The 20141-nt window shown below is 39.5% G+C and overlaps 1 protein-coding gene across 1 annotated transcript in view; it reads right to left on the reverse strand.

Moving 5' to 3' along the window:
- Nucleotides 1–20141, reverse strand: part of KIF6 (kinesin family member 6) — a 538059-nt gene that overhangs the window by 303806 nt on the left and 214112 nt on the right. The window contains exon 10 of the mRNA XM_060189745.1: nucleotides 19127–19230. Coding sequence (XP_060045728.1) covers nucleotides 19127–19230 — 104 coding nt within the window. The remainder of the gene's footprint in view (nucleotides 1–19126; nucleotides 19231–20141) is intronic.

The raw sequence follows: 20141 nt of genomic DNA on the forward strand, positions 1-20141 counted from the left end.
GCCTATATTCCCCCTAGTCCTGGAACCTCTAGGATGGGGCTCACTTTCCTGCATGCTTTTCTCAATTCATACAAAATAATATTGCACCCATTTATCCCAACCTAATTAATGCACTGTAAGCATGCTTCCCTTCAGACTGTGTCCAGAGACTTCAGGTGTGGAATGTCAATCCTTCAGCATCATTATTCAGGTGAGACCTTCCTTTCATAGTATTCTCTAATTCCATTCCTGGTGGTTCACTTCCTAGCAAAGTCCCAAAACCTGGATATAGACCAGGTCCCATGATATAGGTCACATGTATCCATAAACTAGGGCAAAATATATACCTGAAAGAAAAAGTACACAATAGTCTGCAGTAAGTCAGTATAAAGTTCCTAATGAAATAGTATCTAATTAGACTTAGACACCCTCCTCACCTACTTCCTATTACAGTTCTCTCACTCATTCCAAAGCTAACCTTAGCAAAGCAAGGACTGAAAAAGCTGAATAAGGGCAAGAGACTGGCATACTTTAATGATGACCCTTTAGTCACTATCAGGCCATTCCATCAGCTGGACCCCTAACTGGGGAGGAATCCCTAACTCTTCATCTGCACTGTTCCAGTCTTTAGGTCCATGATTGTTCAACAATTTGTTTGGCTCTGTATATTAACTCTGTTTTCAGACACTAGGTTCCAGATGCTAGCCTGATGCCGACCAGACTTCCCTGGACAGACGACCCCACCAATGTGTCCTTGAGCCCGCTTCCCCAGAGCCCCAAACTACTAGGGAAAGAGAGAGGAAGGCTGGGAGTATGGATCAACCAGTCAATGGCCATGTTCAGTGGGGAAGCAATTACAAAAGCCAGACCTTCCACCTTCTGCATCCCACAATGACCCTGGGTCCATGCTCCCAGAGGGTTAGAGAATGGGAAAGCTATCAGGGGAGGGGGTGGGATATGGAGATTGGGTGGTGGGAATTGTGTGGAGTTGTACCCCTCTTATCAATGGTTTTGTCAATGTCTCCTTTTTATAAATAAAAAGAAAAGAAAAGAATTCCTGAGTTTTCTAATAATCCAATATATCTCAATAAAGCTGGGCAGAAAAAGAAAAAAAAGAAACGAAAAGATCCAGATGTTTAAAAGGTCCAAAAGTTAGGAAATTTGCTTTGATCTCATTGGAGCCCATAGATCCTATTCAATTTAATCTCATAGATAAAATGAGAAATTTTACTTATTTAGATTTTGGAGAGGACATGTTTCTGTTCCAGTCAGAAATGTATGATTTTTTTTATTATTCTTCTTTACCAGAGGAAGAAAGTAGCATGTATTTAGAAAATCAATCAGAATCAAATCTTCACCCAAGAAGTTCTATATCAATATCAGCTTATCTATACAGCCTTCATCCAGCTGTCTCTTTCCAAATTTATCCAAACCAAAAAAGATATAAACTAAAAATATCATAATAATTAGAGGCTGACATCTGAAGATCTCTTCAATTGAAGCACCCAAGTCAGTGCAACAAATATTTACATTGAGAATTGAAATGTTGGGAAACAGTTCAAAAATTTGATAGGGTAACATGTTAAACATCTCTTAACTGTCCAAGTATACCACATAGTATATCATATCTATAAACTATCTGTTTCGCAATACACTTCAAATAATTCCTGACAGAACTATCCCACGTCCTGCCAGTCAACATAAGCCCTGGAGTCAGCAGGAAAGAAAAGTTCGACAGAATGTTTCTGCTTTCCTTTGCTCCCGAAGGAATTCTTCCTCTCTTTACCACTACCTCACATCCCCCATCCATCCAGAAAATATGGGTACAATAAAGGAACAAAAGTGGATTTCACGTTCCTGGGTATATATCCAGGGTCCCCAGAAGACAAAGAAACCCTGAATAATGGCAATAAATAGTACTGTTGCATTAAGGGAAACTTTTTTTTTCCTCCAGGGTTACTGCTGGGCTCAGTGCCTGCACCATGAATCCACTGATCCTGGAAGCCATTTTTACCCCCTTTTGTTGCCCTTGTTGTTGTAGCCTCATTGTGGTTATTATTATTGCCATTGTTGATGTTGTTCATTGTTCATAGGACAGAGAGAAATGGAGAGAGGAGGGGAAGACAGAGAGGGGGAGAGAAAGATAGACACCTGCAGACCTGCTTCACCACCTGTGAAGCGACTCCTCTGCAGGTGGGGAGCCGGGGGCTTGAACCGGAACTCTTACGCCAGTCCTTGTGCTTTGCACCATATGCGTTTAACCCACTGCGCCACCACCCAACCCCCAAGGGAAACTTTAATATGGTAAAGAGCTCTTAAGTCTGATGAATTTTAAACTGTACCACTATTTAATCTGGCTAATTGTGACAAAGATAATTGCAATAGCACTATCACAGGACAGTTACCACAGAAGACATTTGCATAATCCATACTGTCACTATGAACAAGCACCAAACCCACTGGTTTATTATGAAATTCTATGCTTTGTTCTTTTTTTTTAAAAAATATTTACTTATTTATTCCCTTTTGTTGCTTTATTGTTGTAGTTATTACTGTTGTCATCGCTGTTGGATAGGACAGAGAAAAATGGAGAGAGGAGAGGAGGAGAAGAGACTGAGAGGGGGAGCAAAAGATAGACACCTGCAGACCTGCTCACCGCTTGTGAAGTGACTCCCTGGCAGGTGGGGAGCCCGGTGCTATGTTTTGATCTGACAGTATAGTTTGCAGTATTACTTCACCCTAATTGGTGATAACATGTAATGCTACATAGTAAACTAATATTGACAGCTGAGGAACTATTTCATTGGGGAGTGTTGAAGTTTACTTATTAGCACATGAACTAAATTCACAGTTCCTGGGCTTAAAATTAATAATTAATATCTTTGCAATCTTCTTGCACTTTTTATATCTTCTCTTAATACTAAAATACTGCATCATAATGACTTGCATTCATATTTGTTACTGTCACTAAATCATAACTCCTTTGAGAGTTGAATCTATGTTACTTGCATTTTGTGTTTCTCTAGTGTCTTCACTAGAATTTTGTAAATATTAGATAAATTATAAATATTGAATGATTGGAAGAAAGACCTACTGTCATACAAAAATTAATGGTATCCCTACATACTATATATGTACAATCTATTCTGAACATTTGATATCTGTTCAAAATAAATCAATCCAATATCTAAAATAACTTTAATATTATAAATATGTACTTTTTAAATTACTTTTCTATATTCTAGCCCTCTCAAAGTTCTGTGAATGGTTTTTAGGAACTTTTAAACAGAAACACTCATTTACGGAATAAATAGTAAAGTAGTAAGAGATAGACTAAAGTTATATTATAAAGTACCTTAAAGAAGACATAACATGCCAACCACAAAGACTGGAGTAAGGATCCCGGTTTGAGCCCCTAACTCCCCACCTGCAGGGGAGTCACTTCACAGGCGGTGAAGCAGGCCTGCAGTGTCTATCTTTCTCTCCCCCCTCTTGTCTTCCCTTCTCTCTCCATTTCTCTCTGTCCTATCCAACAATGATGACATCAATAACAGCAACAATAATAACTACAACAATAAAACAACGGCAACAAAAGGGAATAAAGAAAGAAAGAAAGAGAGAATGAAAAAAGAAAAAGAAAGAAAGAAAAAGAAAGAAAGAAAGAAGACATAACAAAATTTCCTCATTGTTGTCATACTATGTAGAATTTTCTTTCTGTGAAACTACAGCCTATGGTAATTTCTTTAAGAGAGGAACCTGGGAGTCGGGCGGTATCGAAGCGGGTTAAGCACACTTGGCGCGAAGCACAAGGACCTGCATAAGGATCCCAATTTGAGCCCCGAGCTCCCCACCTGCAGGGAAGTTGCTTCAGAAGCGGTGAAGGGTGAAGCAGGTCTGCAGGTGTCTATCTTTCTCTCCCAGTCTTTGTCTTCCCCTCTGCTTTCCATTTCTCTCTGTACTATCCAACAATGACAACACCAATAGCAACAGCAATAATAACTACAACAATAAAACAACAAGGGCAAGAAAGGGGAATAAATAAGTAAATATTTTTTTTAAAAAAGAGAGGAACCTAAAGAATCCAGCAGAAAACTATTGTAAGTTATTTGGCAATATAGCAAGGTGTCAGGCTACAAAATCAATGTACAAAAATCAGTGGCATTTCTCTATGCCAACACTAAATCTGAAGAAAACATACAGAAATCACTACCATTCACTGTTGCAGCAAAATCAATAAATAAAATAAATAAAGCTGATCAAAGAAATGAAAGACTTGTATACTGAAAACTATGAGTCACTCTTCAAGGAAATAAAAACTGATACCAAGAAATGGAAAGACATCCCATGCTCATGGATTGGAAGAATAAATATCATCAAAATGAATATTCTCCCCAGAGCCATATACAAATTTAACGTGATACCCATCAAAGTTCTACCAAGCTTCTTTAACAGAATAAAACAAAAACTACAATCATTTATCTGGAACCAGAAAACACCTAGAATTGCCAAAACAATCTTGAGGAAAAGAAACAGAAATGGAGGCATCATCACACTCCCAGATCTCAAACTATATTACAAGGCCATCATCATCAAAACAGCCTGGTACTAGAACAAAAATAGGCACACAGACCAGTGGAACAGAATTAAATGCCCAGATCTAAACCCCCACAACTATGGACATCTAATCTTTGATAAGGGGGCCCAAAGTATTAAATTGAAGAAGGAGACTTTCTTCAATAAATGGTGCTGGGAAAACTGGGTTGAAACATGCAGAAGAATTAAACTGAACCACTTTATCTCACCAGAAACAAAAATCAACTCCAAATCTATCAAGGAGCTGGATGTTAGACCAGAAACTATCAAATACTTAGAGGAAAACATTGGTGAACACTTTCCCACCTAAACCTCAAGGACAGCTTTGATGAAACAAACCCAACTGCAAGGAAGACTAAAGCAGAAACAAACCAGTGGGACTACATCAAATTGAAAAACTTCTGCACAACCAAAGAAACTATCATACAAGTATAAAGACCCCTCACACAATGGGAGAAGATCTTCACATGCCATACATCAGATGAGAGACTAATAACCAAAATATAAAAAGAGTTCAGCAACCTTAGCACCAAAAAAGCAAACGACCCATTCAAAAATGGGCAGAGGATACAAAAAAAAAAATTCACTTCAGAGGAGATCCAAAAGGCTAACAAACACATGAAAAATTGCTCCAGGTCGCTGACTGTCAGAGAAATGTAAATTAAGACAACATTGAGATACCACCTCACTCCTGTGAGAATGGCATAGATCAAAAAGGACAGCAGCAACAAATGCTAGAGAGGCTGTAGGGATAGAGGAATCCTACACTGCTGGTGGGAATGTAAATTGGTCCTGCCTCTGTGGAGAGCAGTCTGGAGATCTCACAAGGCTAGACATAGACCTTCCATATGACCCAGTAATTTCTCTCCTGAGGATATACCCCAAGGATTCCCTAACACCCAACCAAAAAGATATGTGCACACCTATGTTCATAGTAGCACAATTCGTAATAGCTAAAACCTGGAAGCAACCCAGGTGCCCAACAACAGATGAGTGGCTAAGAAAACTGTGGTATATATACACAATGGAATACTATGCAGCTATTAAGAACAATGAACGCACCTTCTCTGACCCATTTTGGACAGAGCTAGAAGGACTTATGTTATGTGAGCTAAGTCAGAAAGATAAGGACAAGTATGGGATGATCCCACTCATAAACAGAAGTTGTAAAAGAAGAACAGAAAGGGAAACTCAAATCAGGATTTGACTGAATTTGGAGTAGGGCACCAAAGAAAAAATCCTGGGTGGAGGGTGAGGGTGAATGTTCAGCTTCATGGTGCAGAGTGGGGGTGGGGGATTAGACACAGTCTTTTGGTGGTGGGCATGGTGTTTATGTACACTCCTATCAATTTGCAGTCATATAAATCACTATTTAATTAATATGATAGGGGAAAATTGATTCAATATCTCAAACTTTTTAAAGCACAGACTGAGTCTTTTTAACACATAGGCTGACTCTTTGATATGTTGACTCTCTTAAAAGCTTAGTCCAGGGAGAACAAAAGCAACTGGTGACATAGCAAACAATCTCATAGGACATGAAATATGGTAAGGGTATGTATGATACAGTAAATCCTAACAACGGGATTCTTCAAAGTTAATTCAATTGCCAAACAACTATCTATTGTCTTCTTAAACCCTAAGACAACAGGAATCTCCCGCTTCATCTATAGAGCCTATGTTTCTCCCAATCCTGGAACCTCTGGGGTGGGGTTCACTTCCCTGCATGCTTCTCTCAAGTCAGGCCAAATGATATTGCATCCAGTGATTCCAACCTAATCAATGCAACGAGTGCCATCTCAGCATGCTTCACGTCAGACTGTGTACAGAGACATCAGGCATGGATTGCCAACCCTTCACTCTCATTACTCAGGTGAAACCTTTCCTTTCATGGTAGTCTCTAATTCCATTCCAGGAGGTTCACTTCCTAACACAGTCCCAAAACCTAGATATAGGCCAGGTCCCATAACATAAAGCATATGTTCACATGTATCTACAAATTCGGGCAAAATATATACCTGAAAGCAAAAATACATAATAAACTTTAGTGAATCAGTATTAAGTTCATAATGAAATAGACTTAGATACCCTCCTCACCTACTTCCTCACTACTATTCTCTCACTCACTCCAAAGCTAACCATAGCTAAGAAAGGACTGCAAAATCTGAATAAGGGCAAGAGACTGGCATACTTTAACGATGACTCTTTAGTCACTATCAGTCCAATCCACCAGCTGGGGCCCTAATTGGGGAGTCCTGAGACTCCCAAACAGACATGATGGGCCTAGACCTCGAATATATCCCTCTCTCCATTGTTACCAGTCATCTATATCAGAAACAACAAAATAGACCCCTTTGTGGGGCCCCATCGGACCTTGCACTCAACCTGGATCAACAATGGTAGAGAATGTTCCATTCTCCTAAGGGAGGATGGACAACATACTCTATGATACACCTGAGGAAGATGGGTCGATACTGGGGCAGCATGGAATGTTCCCACTCACGACTACAGAATGTGACCTCAGATCTAGAAGGATGTAGAGGTCACACAGGCGCCTCAGCTAATTATGGGCCCCAGATCACATCAGATTGATGGGGTTTACAGTAATATTTATACCCGTTTCCCATATTAGGGAGCTACTCTCTTCCCTGATCCAGCTTTCTGGTCCTTTTCCCAGCCATGACATCATCTCCCCTGACAATAATTAGGATTCACCTGCTTATCATATTTCAGGCTCAGGCAAAAAAAAAAAAAACTAGTATAGCTACAGGCCCTTTGAAATATAACCAAAATATGCACAAAGTGCAGCCCCCCCCCCCCAACACCTCGCCTGCACTATTCCAGCCTTCAGGTCCATAATTGTCCAACAGTTTGTTTGGCTTTGTATATTAACTCTCTTTTCAGCCACCAGGTTCCAGATGCTAGCAGAATGCAACCAGACTTCCCTGGACAGACAACCCCACCAATGTGTCCTGGAGCTCTGCTTCCCTAGAGCCCTTCCTCACTAGGGAAAGAGAGAGACAGGATGGGAGTATGGATCAGCCTGTCAATGCCCATGTTCAGCAGGGAAGCAATTACAAAAGCCAGACGTTCTACCTTCTGCATCCCACAATGATCTTGGATCCATATTCCCAGAGGGTTAAAGAGTAGGAAAGCTATCAGGGGAGGGGTTGGTATAGAGAGGGGTTGGTGGTGGGAATTGTGCAGAGCTGTACCCCTGTTATCCTATGGCTTTGTCAATGTTTCCTTTTTATAAATAAATTTTTTTAAAAAATAGAGGATATATGGTGGTTTATTTTTTATCTGAAAGTTTTAATGTATGAAAATGACTTTGTTTCACTTTGAATACTAATTTAGCTATATATAGAATCTCCATTAAAAGAATCTTTCTGCTATGCTGTCTATCTGCACTAGGAATTCTTTTACCAAAGTTGAGGATGAGGTTTGTTTCTACCATATTTTGAATAGTTAGTGATATTTTTTGTCATTGATAACTTACAGATCCTTTTCTATATTTCAAGATACTAAAACATTTTCTATGTCACTGTACTTTAGTAAGTATAATGCACATGTTAATCTTTCCTGCATCTTTGACTTTAATCAATTTAGTTCTAAGATTTATAAATGTCTAAATATTGACTTCACTGCAACATCTCTATTTTTTTTCTTCATAAACCCTTATTTATTAGATATTGGAAAGCCTGTCATTCTTTATGTTACTTTTCAATCTTTACTTTTGTCCTTTTATTTTTGTACTCATTAGCCTGGATGATCCCCCACCCCTGGGAGTATGGACCAAAAATTTTTATGGGGTACAGAAGGTGGGAGTTTTGGTTTCTGTAATTGCTTCTCTGCTGGACATGGCCATTGGGTGATCTATATTCCCAGTCTGTTTGTCTGATTAGGATTTTAATGACAATAACTGCATTTTTTTCATTTACAAGATCTCTATATTTAATTTTATGAAAATCATAGATGGAATTCAGTCTTTTGTATATTAAAGATACTTAATTTTTCTTCTTGTAAAGTCTAGCACTAAAACCCTCAATGCTTTAAGTTACTCTTGTTCCTGTATCTCTCAATGTTAGTACTCCTCGTTTTGTATCACCTCTGTGAACTTATTTTTTCTAGATTTGAGGCTTGGGCAACCCTTCTTGGTTGGGGTTTGAAGCAACTAGGAGGTATTTGTGCTTATTACTATTTCCAGTAATAATAAGGCTTGTAGACTGGGCAGTGGCATGCCCAATTGAGTGTACAAATTAACATGCACAAGGATATAGACTCAAGCCCCCAGTACTGATTTGTGAGTTGGCTTCATGAGCAGAGGAGCAGGTCTATAGGTCTCTCTTTTTCTCTTTTTCTGTCCTTTTCCAACTCCCCTGTCCCTCTCAATTCCTCTGACCTATCAAGAAAAAAGAAAGGGAAACAAGCTGCCTACATCAGCAGATTTGTTTTTGCACAGATCCCTATGGATAACTCTTGTGGTAGAAAAAAAAGGCAATGGGAGTGGACAGAGCTGAAGATGGCACTTGTCTGTCTTATCTTCACAGCAAGCTACCTCAGTAACATGTGAGAATAAAAAAAATAAAGAAAACTGTTTATCAAACATGCTGTTCTTTGCTCTGTTAGTTCTTAAATCTAATTTCTACCTTTCCACCAGTTCGACTGTGTGCCACAGGAAAATGCATTAATTACCCCTGGTTTCCAGGAAGAACAGAAGCAATCAGTGGCATTACTCTATAAGACACAGCTATATACAAATAATGTCAAGGGACATAAGTTATGGTGCTTTTGTGTATGATACAGCAAATCCTAACAATGGGATTTTCAAAGTTAAACCAATTGCCAAATAATTTGATTACAGCTATAACTAACTATTGCCTTCTTAAACCCTAAGACAGCAGGAACCTCCTGCTTCCTTTATAGAGCCAATATTCACCCCAGTCCTGGAACCTCTAGGGTGGGGCTCACTTTCCTGAATGCTTCTCTCAATTCATACCAAATGATATTGCATCTGCTGATCCCAACGTAATCAATGCAACGAATACCACCTCGGGTATGTTTCACTTCTGACTTGTCGAGAGACATCAGGCATGGAATGTCAACCCTTCAGCCTCATTACTCTGGTGAGACCTTTCCTTTCATAGGATTCTCTAATTCCATTTCAGGTGTTTCACTCCCTAACAAAGTCCCAAAACCTAGATATAGACCAGGTCCCATGAGATAGGGCATATGTCCACATGTATCCATAAATTATGGCAAAATATTATTACTGAAAGCAAAAGTGCACAATAGTCGCAGTGAGTCAGTATATGCAGTAAGCAAGTAGAAAGATATGAAAAGACACCATAAATTTCCTAGTAAAATAGTTTCTAATTATATTCTAATTATCTCCTTACCTACTTCCTATTACAATTCCCTCACTCACTCCAAAGCTAACCTTAGCAAAGCAAGGACTGCAAAAGCTGAATAAGGGCAAGAGACTGGCATACTTTAATGATGTCCCTTTAGTCACTATCAGGCCAACCCATTAGCTGGGGCCCTAGTTGGGGAGTCCTGAGATTCCCAAACAGACATGATGGGCCTAGACCTCAAATAAATCCCTCTCTCCATTTCTACTGGTCATCTCTATCAGGAACAACAAAATAGACCCCCTTGGTGGGCCCCCATAGGACCTTGCCTCAACTTGGATCAACAACAGTAGAGAGTGTTCCATCCTCCGAAGAGAAGCTGGACAATATACTCTATATTCCACCTGAGGAAGAGGGGTCCTGAAACTTGGGCAGCTTGGAACATCCCTATTCATGACCACAGAATGTGAACTCAGTTCTACAGGGCTGCAGAGGTCACAAAGGCTCCTAAGCTGAATATGGGCCCCAGATCAGATCAAACCGATGGGGTTTATAGTCAACAATATTTATATACCTTTCCCATATTTGGGAGCTACTTTCCTCCCTGATCCAGATTTCTGGTCCTTTTTCCATTCATGACATCATCTTCCCAGACAATAACTTGGATATACCTGCGTATTAGATGTCAGGCTCAGGAAAAAAAACAACTAGTATAATCATGGATTCTTTTGGAATACAACTAAAATATGCCTACTAACTATCTACAAAATGGAGACTCCCCAACTCTTCATATGAACTATTCCAGTATTTAGGTTCATGATTGGTCAACAATTTGCTTGGCTTTATATGTTAACTATTTTTTTCAGTCACTAGGTTCCAGATGCTAAAATGATGCCAACTGGACTTCCCTGGGCAGACTGCCTATGACCCTACCAATGTGTCCTGGAGCCCTGCTTCCCCAGAACTCTGCCCCACTAGGGAAAGAGAGAGACAGGCTGGGAGTATGGATCGACCTGTCAACACCCATGTTCAGCAGGAAAGCAATTACAGAAGCGAGACCTTCCATCTTCTGTACCCCATAATGACTCTGGGTCCATACTCCCAGAGGAATAAAGAATAGGAAAGCTATCAGGGGAGGGGATGGTATACAGAGTTCTGGTGGTGGGAACTGTGTGGAGTTGTACCCCTCTTATCCTATGGTTTTTGTCAATGTTTCCTTTTTATAAATAAAAATAATAATAATAAAGAAACAGACAAAAAAAGAATTGGTTTCCAGGTGAGAACGTTCCATGGAGGCACTAGCAAAGTACCAGAAGGGAAGATGGAGAATCTGGTACCCCACTAGCATGACAATGTACCTAACATCACTTGCAGTTCTTCTGTGAAACAGCTTATAAGGGGCATTACTCAATAAGGTCTCTTCTGATGACTATTTCTTGTCTTAGGCTTTGGCAATACAACTTTCTGCCCCCTTCAGTTTTGGTGGTAAAGAAGTTCCTGCACCCATAGCAAGTACATTTTAGATATCAAATTCCTTTTATGAAAGGCCTAAAGAGATTTTTATTTTCCCAACTGGACGCTTACTTGATGGTCAAAATTCTGATAAGTCATCTTCAAAACTAGTAACTGGGCAGCTGAGCAGTGGTGTACACAGTTGAGCATACATACTGTAACGCACAAGGATCAGGTTCAAGCCCCGTCTCCACTTGCTGGGGCAGATCTTCTTGAGCAGGGCTCAGTTGGCAATCCAACCCCCTACTCTTTTTTTTTTTTTTTTTTTTTTGCCAGGGCTTGGGGCTTAGGAGAGTAGCATAGTTAAGAAGTTCTAGTTCAGATCGCTTTCTCTCCTCTCCTCTCCTCTCCCGGATCAACTAGGAATACCAAAGGAGACCACCCAGACTGAAACAAGACAGGACTAGAATGACCACAGAAACCCAGTAAATCACCCGTGAGTACAAACACGCGTGGCTGGTGACAGAGAGGAGAGAGGGGCCTAAGGAGAGATTAAGTGACTGCTAACAGTTCGACAGTCTGTCAGTGGAGACACCACCTCCAGTCTGCTCCACCAACAAGGGGACAGCTGAAGGGAGGAAAGGACTCCCCAGAGACTCACCAAGTACAACTCTGAGTCTCCATTGCTACTACCCTCAGAATCTGGAGCAGCAACAGGGAGGGACACCAGGGCACAGAGATCTAACCGGGAAACTCAGGAGAAGACCTATACCTCGGTGGCATAGCTGAAGGGCTGTGAAAGTCTCTTTGCATAACCACTGGATTATCTCTGCCACACCCTGCTTTATCTCTTGGTCAGGAGTCATTGATTAAGCCAAGAAGCCTATTGATAGTTTAAAAGCCCTCAGGCTACCATAGCCTACAGGGGGAAAAAAAAAAGGCTTTTACACCACTGAATTCCAACTCAGGGATTGAAAAAACTGTTAGCTTATATAAAATGGTTAAAACAACAAGAAAAAATAATGGAGACTCGAACCAGGACAAGAGTCCAGCTAAAAGTCCTCCAGAGGGCGAAGCACAAAACAACAAGTTCAACATCCAAACATTAGCTAAGGAAATAATAACAGGAGTGAGTAAAGAATTTGAAAAAATTGTAATCAGAACTGCAGGAACAACAAATGAGAATATGGAAGAAAATTCTAATAATCTCATGGTTATTAGAGAGCTGAAAGCTGAAATTGCTGAACTAAGAAGGCAACTAGCTGAACAAGCTAAAACAGTATCAGAGCAGGGCAACAAAATAGATGAACTCCAGAAAGCAGTAGTGGGCAGAGAGAATAGAATCAATGAGGCTGAAGACAGAATTAGCAAGATTGAGGATGAATTAGAGACAACTAAAGAAGAAGTAAGAGATCTCAAAAAGAGATTAAGAGATGCTGAAAACAACAACAGAGTCCTATGGGATGACTTCAAAAGAAACAATATACGCATTATTGGCTTACCAGAGGAAGAAAGAGAAGGGGAGGAAGAAAGCGTTCTCCAGGCCATAATAGCTGAAAATTTCTCTAGTCTAGACAACACCAAAGACATAAAGATTCAAGAAGCCCAGAGGGTCCCAAACAGAATTAACCCAGACCTAAAGACACCAAGACATGTCATACTTAGATTGGAAAGGAATAAGGATAAAGAAAGGATCCTCAAGGCTGCAAGAGAAAAACAAAGAGTCACCTACAAAGGAAAACCCATAAGATTAGCAGCAGACTTCTCCACACAAACACTACAGGCCAGAAGAGAATGGCAAGATATCTATCGAGTGCTCAATGAGAAAGGCTTTCAGCCAAGAATACTATATCCTGCTAGATTGTCATTCAGACTAGATGGAAGCATCAAAACCTTCTCAGACAAGCAACAGTTGAAGGAAGCAACCATCACCAAGCCTGCCTTGAAAGAAGTTCTGAAAGGTTTCCTATAAACAACCAGACCACCACAAATAGAACATATATCAAAACACTCTAAAACTCTACAAGAATGGCGTTCAAATATCTTCAATCTTTGATATCAATAAATGTGAATGGCCTGAATTCACCTATTAAAAGACACAGAGTAGGAAGATGGATCAGAAAACACAACCCAACAATATGTTGTCTACAGGAAACTCACCTAACGCAACAAGACAAACACAGACTTAAAGTGAAAGGATGGAAAACTATCATTCAAGCCAATGGCCCACAAAAAAGGGCAGGAACAGCTATTCTCATATCTGACATGATAGACTTTAAAATACATAAGATTAAAAAAGATAGGAATGGACACTACTTAATGCTCAGAGGATCAGTCAATCAAGAGGACTTAACAATTATTAATATCTATGCACCCAATGAGAAGCCATCTAAATACATCAAACTTCTACTGAAAGAGCTACAGCAATATATTAACAGTAACACAATCATAGTAGGGGACTTCAACACCCCACTATCTCAACTTGACAGATCATCCAGGAAGAAAATAAGTAAAGACATAAGGGAGCTAAATGAAGAGATAGATAAACTAGAACTATTGGACATTTTCAGAGTCATTCATCCCAAGAAACTGGAATACACATTTTACTCAAATCCACATGGATCATTCTCAAGGATAGACCATATGTTAGGCCACAAAGACAGCATCAGCCTATTCAAGAGCACTGAAATCATCCCAAGCATCTTCTCAGACCACAGTGGAATTAAACTAACACTTAACAATCAACAAAAGATTAGTAACAGTGCCAAAATGTGGAAGCTCAACAGTACACTTCTTAACAACTTCTGGGTCAAAGAGGAAATCAAGGAAGAAATCAAAATGTTTCGAGAGTTCAATGAAAATGAAGACACAAGCTATCAAAATATTTGGGACACAGCTAAAGCAGTCCAAAGAGGGAAGTTCATAGCTATACAAGCACACATTAGGAAACAAGAAAAGGCACAAATAAACAGCCTGATTGCACATCTTAAAGACCTAGAAGAAGAACAACAAAGGAACCCTAAAGCAACCAGAAGGACAGAAATTACTAAAGTTAGGGCAGAAATAAATAACATTGAGAATAGGAAAACCATACAAAAGATCAATGAAAGTAAATGTTGGTTCTTCGAAAGAGTAAACAAAATCGACAAACCTTTAGCCAGACTCACAAAACAAAAAAGGGAGAAGACCCAAATAAATCGGATAGTAAATGAAAGAGGAGATATCACAACAGACACTGCAGAAATTCAACATATCATGCGAGGCTTCTATGAACAACTATATGCCACCAAGTTAGAGAACCTGGAAGAAATGAATGATTTCCTAGATACCTACCAACTTCCAAAACTAAGTAAAGAGGAAGTGGACAACATGAACAGGCCCATCACAGCTAATGAAATTGAAACAGTTATCAAAAATCTTCCCAAAAATAAATGTCCTGGACCAGATGGTTTTACAAATGAATTCTACAAAACTTTCAAAGAAGAACTAATACCTCTACTTTTAAAAGTCTTCCAGAAGATTGAAGACACTGGAATACTCCCTGCAAGCTTCTATGAAGCCAACATCACCCTGATACCAAAAGCAGACAGGGACACAACCAAAAAAGAAAACTACAGACCAATATCTCTGATGAACATAGATGCGAAAATATTGAACAAAATTCTAGCCAACCGGATACAGCAGTATATCAAAAAGACTGTTCATCATGACCAAGTGGGGTTTATCCCAGGCATGCAAGGTTGGTTTAATATACGTAAATCAATCAATGTGATCCACCACATCAACAAAAGCAAGACCAAAAACCACATGGTCATATAAATAGATGCAGAGAAAGCCTTTGACAAAATACAACATCCCTTTATGATCAAAACACTACAAAAAATAGGAATAGATGGAAAATTCCTGAAGATAGTGGAGTCTATATATAGCAAACCTACAGCCAACATCATACTCAATGGTGAAAAACTGGAAGCATTTCCCCTCAGATCAGGTACTAGACAGGGCTGCCCACTATCACCATTACTATTCAACATAGTGTTGGAAGTTCTTGCCATAGCAATCAGGCAGGAGCAAGGAATTAAAGGAATACAGATTGGAAGAGAAGAAGTCAAACTCTCCTTATTTGCAGATGACATGATAGTATACATGGAAAAACCTAAGGAATCTAGCAAGAAGCTTTTGGAAATCATCAGGCAATACAGTACTGTGTCAGGCTATAAAATTAACATTCAAAAGTCAGTGGCATTCCTCTATGCAAACACTAAGTTAGAAGAAATTGAAATCCAGAAATCAGTTCCTTTTTCTATAGCAACAAAAACAATAAAATATCTAGGAATAAACCTAACCAAAGAAGTGAAAGACTTGTATACTGAAAATTATGAGTCACTACTCAAAGAAATTGAAAAAGACACAAAGAAGTGGAAAGATATTCCATGCTCATGGGTTGGAAGAATTAACATCATCAAAATGAATATATTACCCAGAGCCATCTACAAATTTAATGCTATCCCCATCAAGATCCCAAGCACATTTTTTAGGAGAATAGAACAAATGCTACAAATGTTTATCTGGAACCAGAAAAGACCTAGAATTGCCAAAACAATCTTGAGAAAAAAGAACAGAACCGGAGGCATCACACTGCCAGATCTCAAACTGTATTATAGGGCCATTGTCATCAAAACTGCTTGGTACTGGAACATGAACAGACACACTGACCAGTGGAATAGAATTGAGAGCCCAGAAATGAGGCCCCACACCTATGGACATCTAATCTTTGACAAAGGGGCCCAGACTATTACATGGGGAAAGCAGAGTCTCTTCAACAAATGGTGTTGGAAACAATGGATTGAAACATGCAGAAGAATGAAGCTGAATCACTGTATTTCACCAAATACAAAAGTAAATTCCAGGTGGATCAAGGACTTGGATGTTAGACCAAAACTATCAGATACTTAGAGGAAAATATTGGAAGAACTTTTTTCCACATAAATTTTAAAGACATTTTCAATGAAACGAATCCAATTACAAGGAAGACTAAGGCAAGTATAAACCTATGGGACTACATCAAATTAAAAAGCTTCTTCACAGCAAAAGAAACCACTACCCAAATCAAGAGACCCCTCACAGAATGGGAGAAGATCTTTACATGCCATACATCAGATAAGAGTTTAATAACCAACATATATAAGGAGCTTACCAGACTCAACAACAAGACAACAAATAACCCCATCCAAAAGTGGGGGGAGGAATTGGACAGAATATTCACCACAGAAGAGATCCAAAAGGCCGAGAAACACATGAAAAAATGCTCCAAGTCTCTGATTGTCAGAGAAATGCAAATCAAGACAACAATGAGATATCACTTCACTCCTGTGAGAATGTCACACATCAGAAAAGGTAACAGCAGCAAATGCTGGAGAGGGTGTGGGGTCAAAGGAACCCTCCTGCACTGCTGGTGGGAATGTCAATTGGTCCAACCTCTGTGGAGAACAGTCTGGAGAACTCTCAGAAGGCTAGAAATGGACCTACCCTATGACCCTGCAATTCCCCTCCTGGGGATATATCCTAAGGAACCCAACACATCCATCCAAAAAGATCTGTGTACACATATGTTCTTGGCAGCACAATTTGTAATAGCCAAAACCTGGAAGCAACCCAGGTGTCCAACAACAGATGAGTGGCTGACCAAGTTGTGGTATATATACACAATGGAACACTACTCAGCTGTAAAAAATGGTGACTTCACCGTTTTCAGCCGATCTTGGATGGACCTTGAAAAAATCATGTTGAGTGAAATAAGTCAGAAACAGAAGGATGAATATGGGATGATCTCACTCTCAGGCCGAAGTTGAAGAACAAGATTAGAAAAGAAAACACAAGTCGAACCTGAAATGGAATTGGAATATTACACCAAAGTAAAAGACTCTGGGGTGGGTGGGTGGGTGGGGAGAATACAGGTCCATGAAAAATGATGAATGAAATAGTGGGGGTTGTATTGCTAAATGGGAATCTGGGGAATGTTATGCATGTAAAAAAAAAAAAGAAGAAGAAGTAGAAACGCAAAGCAGAAATTGACTGAGTTTGGAGTATGGCACCAAAGTAAGAAAGCAGAAGTATACTAGAGTTTGCAGTGAGTACCTCCCTAATACTACCTTTCCACTTTTCCAAGCTTTGGGTCCATGATTGCACAACAATTTGTTTGGCTTTGTATGTTAAGTCTCTTTTCAGTCACCAGGTTCCAGGTGTCATCAGGATGCCGGCCAGACTTCCCTGGATTGAAGACACCACCAATGTGTCCTGGAGCTCAGCTTCCCCAGAGACCCATCCTAATAGGGAAAGAGAGAGGCAGACTGGGAGTATGGACCGACCAGTCAACGCCCATGTTCAGCGAGGAAGCAATTACAGAAGCCAGACCTTCTACCTTCTGCATCCCACAATGACCCTGGGTCCATGCTCCCAGAGGGATAGAGAATGGGAAAGCTATCGTGGGAGGGGGTGGGATATGGAGATTGGGCGGTGGGAATTGTATGGAGTTGTACCCCTCCTACCCTATGGTTTTGTTAATTAATCCTTTCTTAAATTAAAAAAAAAAAAAAAAAGAGAGAGAGGGCCAGAGAGTTCCAGAGTTGGAGAGTTCCCGAGTTAAAAAAAAAAAAAAAAGAAGTTCTAGTTAGGTTTCTCACTCAGCAACTAAAGTTATCCCTAGTTATTTCAGGAGGTGACATGAAAGCCTTTAAAATGTTATTTGTCAGTAGTTTTCACCTGAATTGTAAACATGTCCCAAAGGAATTTTGTGAGGAGAGCTGTGAGGGTCTATCATGTTACTACACACAGTGTTCTATGATTAGGAAATGCCATCCTAGATGAGGAATAGCTTAGAGTTTAACAGAAACCTTGCTTGAGGCTTCTCAAATGTTAAATCTGTATCTAGAGACAGCCATGCAATCATTTAAATAAAATGTTTCTTTCAGCTATCTCTATTATTTATCATTTTTGTCATTGCTTTTGAGAGAGGGTTAGGGAAAATAACAATATACCTTTATAAAAATCTTGTGTGGCACTATTTCTTATTTGGAAATATAGAGCTCCACTGCACTCAAAGCCAAGTCCACTATCATTACTCTAAATATGTCTAATAAGTAGCACAGAAACAAGAAAGCTCACATTGAGGCTCAGGATCAAGGAGAGAATGAGAGTTACTGATATGCCATATGGCTGCAAATCTAAAGGCTCTGAAAGATGCCGCACTGTGCACTGTATAAAGTCCTGAATACCTGCTTTCATCCCCATTTCAAGCATCTGAACTAAAATATATAGGCCATCTACTTATTAAAGGAGAAGGCTTATTTTGGCATGGGATAAATGGGTGCTTGCAAGAAGATGCTGTTTAACACAAAGGATATTTCTTGAATTCCTTTCAACCTGAGACCCATAGCTTAAGAGTGTTTGGTGTATATGTTTTAAAATTGCATGAATATTTTACAATCCCTTTTCTTTGGCTGGCATGAGAGGATATTCCCATGCTCTGTGTACACTGTTTTTTATTTCCTCAAAGCTTAGGTGGCAAAAACACTGCAGCCTTATCCAGCTTTTCATGGAAAGCTGCCACTCTGAACTGGCGCCTCCTTGCAATTTCAGCCTGTCCTAGGAGACCTTCATACTTTGAGGTGAATTCATACCATCAGGGCCAACAAAGAAGTTAACACAAACTTTGACTGTTAAAGAAAAGAGAGCAAAATTTGCAAACTTACTGAAGGAGCTCTGCTTCCGTGAGAGCCTCTGTCCTCATCTCCCCAGTGACAATGGCCAGTTCATCCTTCAGTTCCTGAATTTCCTTTTGGAGGCGTGCAATCTCCTATAAGTGGCAAAGTAGGAGAGTCAATGGCAACTCCTCATTAAGGAAACTTGCTGATAGAAGACACGCATTTTAAAAAAAGAAATTATGGACAATTTTATGGGTGAAATAACATATAGACAATTACATAAAAGGTACTCCTGTAGCAACCACCTAACTTTGTAAATTCTTAACATGTTGTCCAAATTGTTCTACAGTTTTTTGTTTTTTTTATTTTTGGCATTGATGTGATTTCAACCCTTTATTCCTATTGCCCTTCTGTCCTTCCTGAGGTGATGACCATACTGCAATCAGTGGGAAGCACTTCTCAATGTGTCTCCGTATTTCTGGATGAAACCATGCATAGAGTTGTACATGCTGCTTCCCCTACTGCACACAACGGCAACTGGTATCTTCTTCCACATTATGTTTTTTGAGATACTTTACATTGCTTCATGTGGCGCTGATTCTCTACTTTTCATGGACATATAGTATTTCAGCAAAGGAATATGCCACAGTTTATATCTTATTGATTTTTAGTTTTTCTTTTACAAACCATGTTGCTGTTAATAATATAAAGTTGGGCACAAAGGTGAGACTTTGTAGTGCTCACATAGAAGTTACCAAGGTGTAGAAAATGTGCAGCTTCTCTTTGTCACATATTATTGCAATAATGTTCTTCAGAGTAATCATATAAATATGTTAATATTTTTTATTTATTACCACTAGGATTATTGCTTGGGCTTGATGCCAGCACTATAAATCCACCCCTGTAGGTGGGGGTATTGCTCATGGGATCATGTGTACTCAATCAGGTGTGCCATTGACTGGCCCCAGTTATAAAAATTTAAATATAATCAGTTAGGTAAGTTCTTATTTTCCTTCTATATGTTTAATCGCTAGGCATATACATATTGACTAGTACTTTTTAT

This window comes from Erinaceus europaeus, chromosome 4, assembly GCF_950295315.1.
Source record: "Erinaceus europaeus chromosome 4, mEriEur2.1, whole genome shotgun sequence".
NCBI lineage: Eukaryota > Metazoa > Chordata > Mammalia > Eulipotyphla > Erinaceidae > Erinaceus > Erinaceus europaeus.